Source organism: Phacochoerus africanus, chromosome 6 (genome assembly GCF_016906955.1).
Source record: "Phacochoerus africanus isolate WHEZ1 chromosome 6, ROS_Pafr_v1, whole genome shotgun sequence".
In the NCBI taxonomy this organism is placed as follows: Eukaryota; Metazoa; Chordata; class Mammalia; order Artiodactyla; family Suidae; genus Phacochoerus; species Phacochoerus africanus.
In genome coordinates, this window is record NC_062549.1 from 104593734 (window position 1) to 104606196 (window position 12463).

Here is a 12463-nt window from a genome sequence, read left to right on the forward strand (position 1 = left end):
TCAAATTCATTTCCACTGCACCACAACGGGCATTCCCGGAAGATAGTTTTCTCTTTTTGATAAAGTCATGTTATTTTTCCTAACCAATTTCTTTTTTCCTCCTAGATTTCATCCCCTGTGATTCCCAAGTAATATATGGAGCCCTGCACAAGAATGTAACTTTATATGCCTCAAGCTCTCAAACCTTTCAGGAAATCATATGGAAGAAGGGAAAAGATAAAGCTGTTGAATGGGAAGAGCAATACAATGTCAAAGCTTTCCCGCCTTTTGTAGATAGGGTTCACTTAAACACTGGGTCGGGCGACCTCACCATCTACAACCTGGCCGTCGAAGATGAAGGTGACTATCAAATTGAATCGCCCAGTGTCAAAAACAGCAGCAAGCTCATCCTCAAGGTGGTTGGTGAGTATATGCCATAAATGCATTTGTTCAAATGGCAAATTTCCAAGCCTTTTTAAGAGACTGATACAAATGAATGGTTCATGCGAAAGAGAAGAATTGGTTATCACTGGGCGGGGGATTGCCTCTCTTGCTGGTACCCAGGAGCCACTTCCAGTTGCCTTGACATCTTCGGGGTGAGGAGGGGATGTGACTGAGGTCGGGAGAACAGCACAAGTTGGGCAGAGCTGCTGGCAGCAGCATCACTTGTCTTGCTGGGAATGTTCCAGAGAGGGATGTCGTGGCAGTGGTGACCTCAGAACTCCAGGGCTAGTTGGTGCTCTGTAAATTGGCATGGCTGCTTCCCCCTGCAGCCCTCACAGGAGGTGGGGCTTTTTCCCCTCCTCTGTCACTTTAAACTGGACCTGGAGATAGGAGCCCCGTTCCTCTGTGCTTCTTCTCCCAGATGCTTCCAGGTTATTCTCCTTCCTTCATCTCTAAAGCTCGTTCCTTGTTGCAGGCGTCCAGAGGCTGATGGGTCCACCCCAGTGTTTCTCTCTTTCTCAGTTTTACTGAAAAATAATTGACATCTATCAGTGAGGAAGTTTAAAACCTACATCTTGGTGGTTTGATTTACAAGTATTGTGAAATGATGATCACAGTAGATTCAGGTAACATCCATCTTCTTATAGAGAAGTCTTAAAAAAGAAAAGAAAGGGAGTTCCTGTTATGGCTCAGTGATTAACAAACCCGACTAGCATCCACGAGGACGTGGGTTGGGAAGACACGGGTTCGATCCCTGGCCTTGCTCAGTTCAGTGGGTTGGGGATCCTGTGTTGCCGAGAGCTGTGGTGTAGGTCACAGATGTGGCTTGGATCCTTCATGGCTGTGGGGTAGGCCAGCGGCTGCAGCTCCAATTCAACCCTAGCCTGGGTACCTCCATATGCTGTGGGTGTGGCCCTAAAAAGACAGGAAAAAAAAAAAAAGAAAAAGAAAAGAAAGAAGAAAAGAAAAAAAGGAAAAAAAGTTTCTTCCTATGATGAGAACTCTTAGTATCTTCTCTCTCAGCACCTTATCTGCACACTATACAGTAGCGTCTGCTCTAGTATCACATCGTATGTTGTATTCTTAGTACTTGTCTGTTTTATATGTTTTATAACTGGAAGTTTGTGCCTTTGGACCACTTTCCTCCAAATTCCCTTCCCCCCACCCTTTGCCTCTGGTAACCACAAGTCTGATCTCTTTATATATATGTGTGTGTGTGTACTTTTTTTCCCTATGCCCATGGCATATGGAAGTTCCCAGATTAGGGGTCGAATGCAGGCCATAGCAGTGACCCGAGCCACCGTGGTGACAATGCTGGATCCTTAACCAGCTGTGATCCTTAACCCTCAGAGAACTCCTGAGTTTGTTTTTTTCCTTTTTAGATCCCATATATAAGGGAGCTCATATAGTATTTGTCATTCTCAGTCTGACTTATTTTACTTTACATAATGTCTTCAAGGCCTATGTTGTCCTAAATGGCAGGAATTCCTCACTTTTCATAGCTGAGTAGTATTCCATTGTGTATATACACCACATCTTCTTTATCTAGTCATCTGCTGATGGACACTTAGGCTGTGTCCATGTCTTGGCTGTTGTGAATAGTCCTGCTGTGAACCTCACCCCAGTATTTCTCGATCATTTTAGGACCTGGTTCTTTTTCTGTTTCTGATTTTCCTGCTGTTGTAATTCTTGGTGATCATAATGTTTAAATAAAAGCCCTTTCTAGGAGTTCCCATTGTGGCGCAGTGGAAATGAATTCGACTAGGAACCATGAGGTTGAGGGTTTGATCCCTGGCCTCGCTCAGGAGGTTAAGGATCTGGCGCTGCCGTGAGCTGTGGTGTAGGTCGCAGACGCTGCTCGGATCCCAAGTTGCTGTAGCTGTGGTGTAGGCTGGCAGCTGTAGCTCCAATTGTACCCCTAGCCTGGGAACCTCCATATGCCATGGGTACAGCCCTAAAAAGCAAAAAAAAAAAAAAGGCCTTTCTAATACCCTGACTTCTCAGTCCTTGCGCTCCTCTCCTGTAGTGATCTTGTCCCCCACTCTTTCTTATCTCCCCTTATGGGTATGACCTAGAACTTGCCATTACCAGTGAGTATAGTGTCTCCATCATCTCGGTATCAGGCGTCCCACCTCCTTTGCTTGAAAGCTCTCTTGCTCAGCACTGTGGACTCTGTGGACTCTGACAGTGTCCCCGCCCCGCGTCCTCCCTGCCCCCCTTCCGCAGCCCCAGTGCCCTGCTCACTCCCTGGGCTCATTCCGTTTAGCTTCCTTGCTCCTTTCCTGATTGCTCATGCGCAGTGATTGAGCTTTGATTGGATGAGACCAGTCCAGCCAGGCTCAAGCCAGGGGTCTGTGCTCACACACTTGTAGCTGCAGAAAAGCACGCCACCTCCCAGAGCCCCGCACTTTAATACGTTTCTCATCCCTTACTGCAGCTAAATCCGACATGTTCCTGGTGTGTTCACTCACCCACTCCCAGCAGTTACCTCTCCTCTCTTCAAACCTAAAACAGCTCCTTCCCCACTCCTCCGCTGGAGGCCTGGCTTCTTGTTGCACCGAGGAAAAGAAGCCAGAAGAAGAGATTCCTCCCAGCTCTCACCACCAGCGCACCTCCACACCTGTCCTGCGCCTACCTGTTGTAGACTGTTCTCTCCGGTTCTGATTCAGAAGTTCTTGTGCTTAACTCGCTGAGTTCTCTCTCACCTGGAGCCAAAGCCTCCACGTGTGCCCTGGATCCCACCTCCTTTCAGTGTGCTCAGGGATGTCACTTCTATAGTTCTACCCACCCTCTGTCATTTCCTCCACAAGCTGATGCTCGTTCCCATCAGCGTACACGTATGCGATAATCTGTACCGTCATTGCGAGCCCTCTCCTGGCCCCTCTGTTCTTCCGGCTACCACCCACTTTCTGCCTTTAGTTTGTAGAGAATCTACTTGAAGAGCTGTCTACATGTGCTCTTTAGAACCCCTCTCTCCTACTCACTTTTAACCCACTACAAACAGGCTTTCATCCCCCCTGCTGGACCCAAACTCTTCGTGATCTCCTCATGGATAAGTCCCATGACCCGTTCTGCATCCGAATCTTTCTCGGCCACTCAGCAGCTTTTGTCACAGCTAATCACTCCGCCCTGGGTGAAACACTGCCTTCAGCTAGCATCCCAGACACCTCCCTCTCCAGTTTCCCTTTAGCTCACTAACTGCTCCTTCTCAGTTTCCTTTGCTGGTTCCCTCATCCTCTTCCATCCACCAAGCTCTTGACGTTAGTGACTTCAAGCCTTAAGCCTTACATCTTGGACCTCTTCCCTTCTCTGCCTTGTATGCATACCCAGATGGGTGGGCTCATCACATGTCAGTAAATATCACTCAGTGTTGATAACGCACTGATTTAGAGCTCAAGCCCAGACCTCCACGGAGCTCCTTATGTGTTTCTCTGCCTGCTTTGTCTCCGCTCAGATAGCTCATTGGCCTCTCAAATGTCACATGTCTAGAAGTGAGCTCATGATCTTTCCCTTAAAACCTGTTCCCTCCAGAATGTTTCCTTTCTTGGTTCGCAGCAGCTCCATCCTTGCAATTGCTTAGGCGGAAACCTCCATGTCTTCCATGACCCTTCTGTTTCTCTCAAACACCCTATTCACTCCACCAGAAAATTTTGTTGGTTCTACTTTCAAAATATCACCAGAATCTGACTGCCTCGCATCACTTCCTCTGGCGCTGATCCAGGACTGCTTCATCCTCATCCAGAGGATTACAGGAACCTCACTGGGCTCCCAGCTTCCACCTTTGCCCCCTACACTTTAATTTTAAACACAGAAGCCAGATCAGGTCACTCATCTGCTTAGAACTTTCCAGGGGCCCCATCCCATTCTGAGCTAAAGCTCAGATCTGTACAGAGGCCCACGAGGCTGTTTGAGGTCCAGCCTCCGTGGACACTCCCTGCTATTCGAAGATGTCCTAGTAATGCTGTCTTTCTGCGCTGCCGCCCGGCATGCGCAACTCAGCCTGTGCCCATCTCTCCCCTCTGCTGGGTTACAGTTTCACTTGTTTTGTCCTAGAAGGTGGGGTAGCGCAAGGCCCACTTCCTCTGTGTTAAAGGGTATTTTAGGAAGATCCACCTGGTGGCAACGTGTGTGAGATAGTTTTCAGGGGATGGGGAAGAGGCCGAGTCTGATAGAGCAGTTGGAGTCTGAGCTCCCCATGTCCCATTTGAGGTGGTCTCAGTGGAACAGGATAATGTGGTGACCAGCTGGATGAACAGCTATCGCGCATCAGTTCGAGTACCCAGTACTACAGACTTTGGGAGGAAGAGAAAATTTCTCTCTTACTCACCGTGGCTGCCCCAGAGCCCGGAAAAGCACTTGAACAGGTGATAGGCACTCAGCAGATGTGGAAGCCCCTGAACTGGGTGTTTGGGGAGGCGGGGCACACAACTGACAGGGGCGGGGGCTCTGGGACTGGATGGCTGGTGTGTTCGGGAGGTGATGAACCTTTTAGACAAGTGAAGCTTGTTAAGGTGTGTAAGCATCCTGTTAAAGGAACCACTCGATGCCTTTGAAGAAGCAGAATCTTTAAAACCTGCAAGTTGGGGATCTGGCAGTTTGTAAGGCAAGCAAACAAAAAGATTGATTCAGAATTTAAATTAGAAGAGAATGCACTTTACACACTTTTGTCAATGGAATGGATGGTTAAGGGGGGCCTGCTGGAAAGCACAGGGAGATCTACTCAATGTTATGTGACACTTATGTGGGAATGGATATGGGTATATTATGGCTGAATCACATGGCCGTACAGCAGAAATTAAATCAATCAATAAAATAAAATAAAATAAGAAATAGAATGCATTTTAAAAGCCCCTTTTAGAGTTTGTAAAACTGAGATCAAACATTTAAGTTCCTCTTTTTTAAACTTGATGAAATGTTTAAAAGTAACTTGACATAAAAATTCCATGGTAGGTAGTTGTTATTGTGACGCAGGGGAAATGAATCCGACGTATCCATGAGGATATGGGTTCGATCCCTGGCCTCGTTCAGTGGGTTAAGGTTCTGGTGTTGCTGTGAGCTGCGGTGTAGGTCACAGACTCAGCTCAGACCCTGTGTTGCTGTGGCTATGGCGTAGGCCAGCAGCCATAGCTCCGATTTGACCCCTAACCTGGGAACTTCCATATGCTATGGGTGCGGCCCTAAAAAGCAAAAAAAAAAAAAAAAAAAAAATTCCATGGTAACTTAGAGGTGCTTGATTTTGGTAGTTACACCAACTGGGTCATCCTTAGGAAGCTCAGCAAAGGCCTGCAGGGAGCACAGTATAGGGGAGGTGAGTTTGCATCAGGAGCAGAGAGTGATGCTGGGCGTATTAAATGTGGGACTTCAGGTTCTAGTTTGGGAATCTGGGTTTGAGCTTGTAGCACTGGGGAGCCACTATATCTGATACCAGAGCCGAGAAGTGCCTTGATGTGCCTTGATATTTTTGAAAGGTGTATCAGATGGAAGGTATTCGTAGTGGGTTAGAAAGAGGAGCCGCCAGGTTGGAAGCTACTGTGATCACCCAGGTAGACGGAGGTGTTGGTAGTAGATGTTTGGAAAGGAAAGAATCAGAAGATATTTCCAAGAAAGAGTCAATTAGATTTAGATTTGGGTTATAAAAATACATATTTAAATGTCAAAATGATTAGTCATACCTTTTTTTTAAGAAATGAGGAAGTCACATTTCCATGAGGGTATGTTAAAACTGAAATAATAAGATTTGGCCATCTTCCGGAGACACCAGACCCTTGCAGAAAGGATATTTTAGGCAGGGGGATTTCCTGGCGGCTCCTAAGTTCAGAGCCTCTGTATCCTCAGAAGAAGTGAACATCTGGCTTTCCTCCTTCCCTCAAAGTCCCCTTAAAATTTCCCCCGTCAACATGTAATAGTTCTTCTAACCTTTATTCCATGGAGACTGGTAATGCTCAGGTAATAGAATGAACTGCTCTGTCCTTACATAGTCTGGACTGGCACGTGACTTTTTATTAACGTTTATGGAAATACACCGAAGTCATCAGATTTGTGTAAGAAATTCTCATTTCTTACGGAGTAGTGAGTTCATTAATTATAAATTGATTGAGTTGCCTTGGGGATGAAGTAGGTGCCTTTCTTGCCATTTGTTTAAGGCACAAATGTAACTAATATTTGGTCGATTATAGCTGCATTAAGTCCCGTGGGCAGTGGGACATTGGCTGAACTAGATCAATAAACTAGAGGAGTTCCTGTCTCGGCTCTGTGGTTAATGAATCTGACTAGGAACCCTGAGGTTGCAGGTTCGATCTCTGGCCTTGCTCAGTGGGTTAAAGATCCGGCGTTGCCGTGAGCTGTGGTGTAATTTGCAGAGGCGGCTTGGATCCCGCGTTGCTGTGGCTCTGGCGTAGGCCGGTGGCTACAGCTCCGATTCGACCCCTAGCCTGGGAACCTCCATATGCTGCAGGAGCGGCCCAAGAAATGGCAAAAAGACAAAAAATAAAATAAATAAATAAATAAACTAGAATCTGTGACAGAATGGGTGAACTTTTCATCTTCCAAAGTGAAACTCAGTACAGTTAAACATTAACTTCTCGTCCCCCAACCCCCTTCCCTGGCAAGCACGTTCTATTCTCTGTCTCTGAGAATGCGGTTACCCTAAGAACCTCATAGCAGTGGAATCATACAAGATCTGTTCTTCCGTGACCGGCTTATTTCACTCAGCATAATGTCTTCAGGGTTCGCCCATATCATAGCAATGTCTGAATTCCCTTTCTTGGAAGGCTGAGAAGAGATGCGATTTTGAGTGAGTGGCTAGGATTACCCGTGGTTTTCCAGTAGACTGGGTTTCCGAAGTGCTCACTCGAAGAGGCTCCGAGTTGCTGCTGGACCACTGGGTTCAGCTGTCATTCCTGCCCAGGACCTGTTGTTGGTCAAATCACAGAGCATGGCTTCTGAGCCTCCCAAGTGTCCCTTTACTGTCCCTGTCCCTTTCCCCTTGAACCCAAGCTTTACCAGCACCTGCCTTCTTCCACAACTCACCACCTGACCCTCTGCTTAGTGATAGCAGGTGGTCTGCAGTGAATACACGTGTGTGTGTGTGTATGTCTGAGTTCTTTTAACAAAGAAAACTCTTTAAGGCAGCCTGTAAGGAATTGCGTGAGCTAGATTAAATCCAAAACTGAGGAGGCCCTAAGCAGAAAGGGAAGTTGTGTGTGACTCATGTATCTGACAAGGCAGGCTGGGTGTGTTATTTAACAGAGCTGGGAAGAATCCAGGAGGAGATGGGGGTAAGATGAGTTGAACTCTTTTATTTTTCAGCTGATTAATTGATGCATAGGTGTTCCTTCGCCTTAGAAAATATTTTCTTATTTATTTATTTATTTTGTCTTTTTTGCCATTTCTTGGGCAGTTCCCACAGCATATGGAGTTTCCCAGGCTAGGGGTCGAATCAGAGCTGCAGCTGCCGGCCCATGTCAGAACCACAGCAACACCAGATCCGAGCCGTGTCTGCAACCTACACCACAGCTCATGGCAAAGCCAGATCCTTAACCCACTGAGCAAGGCCAGGGATCAAACCTGCAACCTCATGGTTCCTAGTCAGATTCCTTAACCACTGAGCCACGATGGGAACTCCAGAAAATATTTTAAATGACAGCATGGTATCACATCATCGTGGGGAATTTTAATTCACTTTGCAATGTATTGATGTCTTATTGTCCAAATGCTACTACGATGGCCAAATTTTGCATATTTCATATATTTCTACTTGTTTTCTCAAATCTCTTGTGGTTAGTTTTTGGCAGCCAGGAGAGATGCAGGAAGGTATATGAATGAATAAGTAAACCAATGGGGAGTTCCCGACGTGGCTCAGCGGAAATGAATCTGACTAGTATCCATGAGGATGCACTTTCGATCCCTGGCCTTGCTCAGTGGGTTAAGGATCCAGCATTGCCATGAGCTGTGGTGTAGGTTGCAGATGCGGCTTGGATCTGGTGTTGGCTGTGGCTGTGCTGTAGGCCAGTGGCTGCAGCTCCTTTTTGACCCCTAGCCTGGGAACCTCCTTATGGGTGTGGCCTTAAAAAGACAAAAATAGATAGATAAAGAAATAAATAAATAAAATAAACCAGTGACTAAAGGGGCACGCTAATTACCACTGAGGTTTTTGAGGGCAGTGGTGGCGTGTTATGTCATGTGGGTATCTTACCCATCCTTACAGGTCCAGCAGCCTTAGCCAGTAGGAGGTGCTTCTAGAAGAAACCTGGGGGTGAGACCCTTATACCGGCAGGGATGTGGCGCATGCCACACCCTCCTCTACCTCTGAGTCAGGCCCACCTGCGGTACAGCTCCTCAGTACCTTTGGCCAAATCCTTTCAGTCAGGTATCTTTTGGAATGAAGGCTTGTTCAGATTTTGGAAAGGCGGTGAATATTTCCCCTGTGTGCACGCCATGTAATTATGGGGAGCATCCAATCTCCAGCATGTGAATATTTTTAGTAAGACGTGATAGCGAATTCCCGTGAAAAGTCTTTTGGCTTTTAGGTCTTTTTAGAGTTTCGAAATTAAGGAGAAGGGGTTTGGGGCCTGTGTCTAGACTGAACTTGAGGAGACAGATCGGAACCAGAAAGAGAAGGGATTCTCTCCCTTTAGTGCCCAAGGAGCTAGCTGGTCTTTTCAAGCTTCTAAGGGAGTTGGAAGCTCTTTGTGAATTCGCAGATGCGGAGTCTAAGTCGTACTCTTCTCTATTACTTGTTCTTTTCCAGAGCCTCTTCCAGAGCCAGAACTATATTGCGAGTCGACCGAGGGGAATATTAGCGTCCGATGCCTGATCTTGGAACCTTCCTTGAGGCACATGGACCTCATACAGTACTCTTGGAATTGCCCTCCAACAGTATCGTGTCAAGCTGGCTTAGGACCATCTGAAATGTATATTACCAAAGAATCTGATTTTTCACAGGACGTCCAGTGCATCATTAGCAATCCGTTATTCAAAAGTTCAGCATCAACCTCTTTGTCATCCTGCGCCCCCACTGGTAAGTAAGCGACTAAGTTCAGCGTGTCGTCGTAGAGATCTGATCAACGAGTGGGGCTCACGGGCCAAGGATGGTTTGTGAATTTCAGACCACAGATGTCGTGGCTGACAGACACTTCACAAATCTGCAAGGTGAAATGAATTACGGTTTTCACAGACATTCCATGAGAGATAGAAAGCTAACCACGTTTGGTACCTGCTGTGTCAGGCGCCATGCTGTTACATATACTAATTAATTCCATTCCCCCCCCCTCCCCGGCCCCAGTAATCTAGTAATGATCTTTATTTTATGGGGAGAAACCAAGATGTACTTGGAAGTTTAAGTTGCTTGTCCAAGGTCAATAGCCAGGGAATGGTAGAGTCTAGTTTTGAAATCAGGCCATCTGACTTCAGAGCCCAGCCTCTTAATTATTCACAATACTGCTTCTGAACGTTCTTCATAACCATTGTGGCCGTCACGGTCCCCCATGTGCAACAAGAAAGTGCCCCTGATACACTTGTCAAGGCTAACACTAGGCGAACAGCATGACAGCCTGTCTCAGCTATGGTCTTTTTATGTTGCTTACGTCTTGGGTATATTTGTGACTTATAACCCTTGGTATCTATTTTCTATACGATACCCCCAGTTGACCAACAGAAGGATCAGTCATTTGAAAGGGGCTCCTTAAAGCCTAAGAGATAAAAATAGCAAATACTGGATTTTGGGATAATATCACAGTTGTAAAGAGTGAACCGGATTCTAGGGTTGATAGAGAATATGAGTCCCGTTGTGCTGGGATAGGGTGATTTTCTAAACAAGCAACTGAAATAGAAAAGGGCAGTTAGTAAATAGAACGATGTTGGTTTGTAAATTGGCCCCCCTACGTGGAGGGCAGGGAGAGCCTGGACAAAGAGGCAGGCCATTCCAGATTAGGAGGTGGCAGTTTTCATCAGCAAGGGAGCTTACCTAAGAGACTTGTCGTGGGGGCCACAGAGGAGCAGATCTCTGTCCCTGCCTGCCACATCTCAGAATTGTGTAGAGGACTTCATGGGTTCAGTCACAGTCACTGTCCAGATGGTCTCATCTGTCCTAAGGTCTCTCTAGGCTGCCTCTTTGAAAACGGTTCCCAAGGTGAGACCCCTGTGGAGCATGCAGTCCAAGCACAGGAGGGGGTGTCCAGCCCCATCTCCTGGGTCCAATTCTCCGGTCAATTTACAGTCACATCCTTTGAATGGGGTCCTTCAACAAACGAACACAAGATCCTTGAATTTTATTGGAGCCTGAAGCCATTCTCCCTAAGTCTCCCACATACGATACTTTAAAAAAGTTTTCAGATAAGGATGTAAAGCCCTTCAGGTCATGATATCATTTTCAGACGAAGCAGTGTGACTTCTTGGGTAAGACAAACAAATCTTTCTAGAAAAAGTACAAAATGGCTTCTGATTCAAAACTGATAGATTGGGTCCCTAAAAACAGAGAAGAGACTAAACCGCACAGACGTGTCACTCAGAGCACTTGTACAAGTCACACAATTGCCAAGAAGATTTAAAAAACAGCTCTAAGAGTTTCCGTCGTGGCTCAGCAGAAGCAAATCTGACTGGCATCCATGAGGACGCAGATTCGATCCCTGGCCCCGCTCAGTGGGTTGAGGATCCAGCATTGGTGTGAGCTGTGGTGTAGGTCACAGATGTGGCTCGGATCCTGTGTTGCTGTGCCTGTGGTGTAGGCCAGCAGCTACAGCTCCAATTCAGCCCCTAGCCTGGGACCCTCCATATGCAGCAGGTATGGCCCTAAAAAGACACAAAAATAAAGAAATAAAAAAAAATAAATAAAAAATAGCTGCAAAGTCAATGACAGTTATTAAGCTTGGAGCAAATATTCTTTCATTAATTCCACTTCTCGGGTTGTCGTAATACCCAAGGCATACAGTATGGAAATGCAATTTGCGTGCCGGGACGTGTTGCTTCATAGTGGTAACAAGAAGCAAAACCAGTGTGTTTTTGGCTTTGACATGTGTGTGATGCACAAAACCACATACCTGGAAGGAGAAAGAGGTTGGCTCTTTACCGAATGAACAAGGAAGTTGAAATCTTGAAAAGCTTCAGGTGTTCCAACAGTCAACATGCTTGAAGGGAATAATTTCTGGATAAAATCCTCTGTGGAATTATATGGAATATTTTAGGATTTTTAAGCATTTTGTCCTCGCATGGTTTTCATCTAACTTTTGCCCTTCGAACAGAATGCCCAGGTAAGATGCTCTTCCCTGTTGATACCTTGAGCAAAGAAGACCACAAGAGCATCCCTTTCACTTATACAGAATAAGTGTTATTAATTTGAAAACAACCCCTTTTTGTTATTAAAAAATGATGATTCGTCTTTCTCTTACCTTTTCAAACCCATAGTTCACATTGCATTGTAGATTTTGAAAGTTTGAGAAATATGCTTAAACAGTTCTTATGTCATATAAATCCTGCAAGTCTGGGCCTTAATTTAATAATTTTTCTTTTTTTCTTTTTAGGGCCACACTTGTGGCATATGGAGGTTCCCAGGCGAGGGGTCCAATCGGAGCTACAGTTGCTGGCTTACACCACAGCCACAGCCATGCCAGATCTGAGCCGCGTCTGCAACCTACACCACAGCTCACAGCAACCCCGGATCCTTACCCCACTGAGCGAGGGGGTCGAACCCACAACCTCATGGTTCCTAGTTGGATTCGTTTCCACTGTGCCACCATGGGAACTCTTCAACTTAATCATCGTAATGGTTCTTTTCAACAATAAATCTAGGGCTTCTTTTTTTCCTTGGATGGTTTTTGCATACTTTTCTGTGGAGTTGCACACATCCCACCAGATACGAATCCATGAAGGAGTAATGGTTAAATACTGGCTCTCACTTTTTTTTTTTTTTCCCCATTTTTTTTCAGGTTTTGTTGAAGTGTAGTTGATTTCTAATGTGGTCACTTTTGCAGTACAACAAATGATTCCGCTATACAGATACACACATTCATTCTTTTTCAGATTCTTTTCCTACATAGATTATCAC

General features: G+C 45.9%; 1 protein-coding gene across 1 annotated transcript in view; it reads left to right on the plus strand.

The window, feature by feature from the left end:
• CD58 (CD58 molecule) overlaps positions 1 to 12463 on the plus strand; it is a 53293-nt gene that overhangs the window by 23394 nt on the left and 17436 nt on the right. The window contains exons 2-3 of the mRNA XM_047784918.1: positions 106 to 402; positions 9173 to 9442. Coding sequence (XP_047640874.1) covers positions 106 to 402; positions 9173 to 9442 — 567 coding nt within the window. The remainder of the gene's footprint in view (positions 1 to 105; positions 403 to 9172; positions 9443 to 12463) is intronic.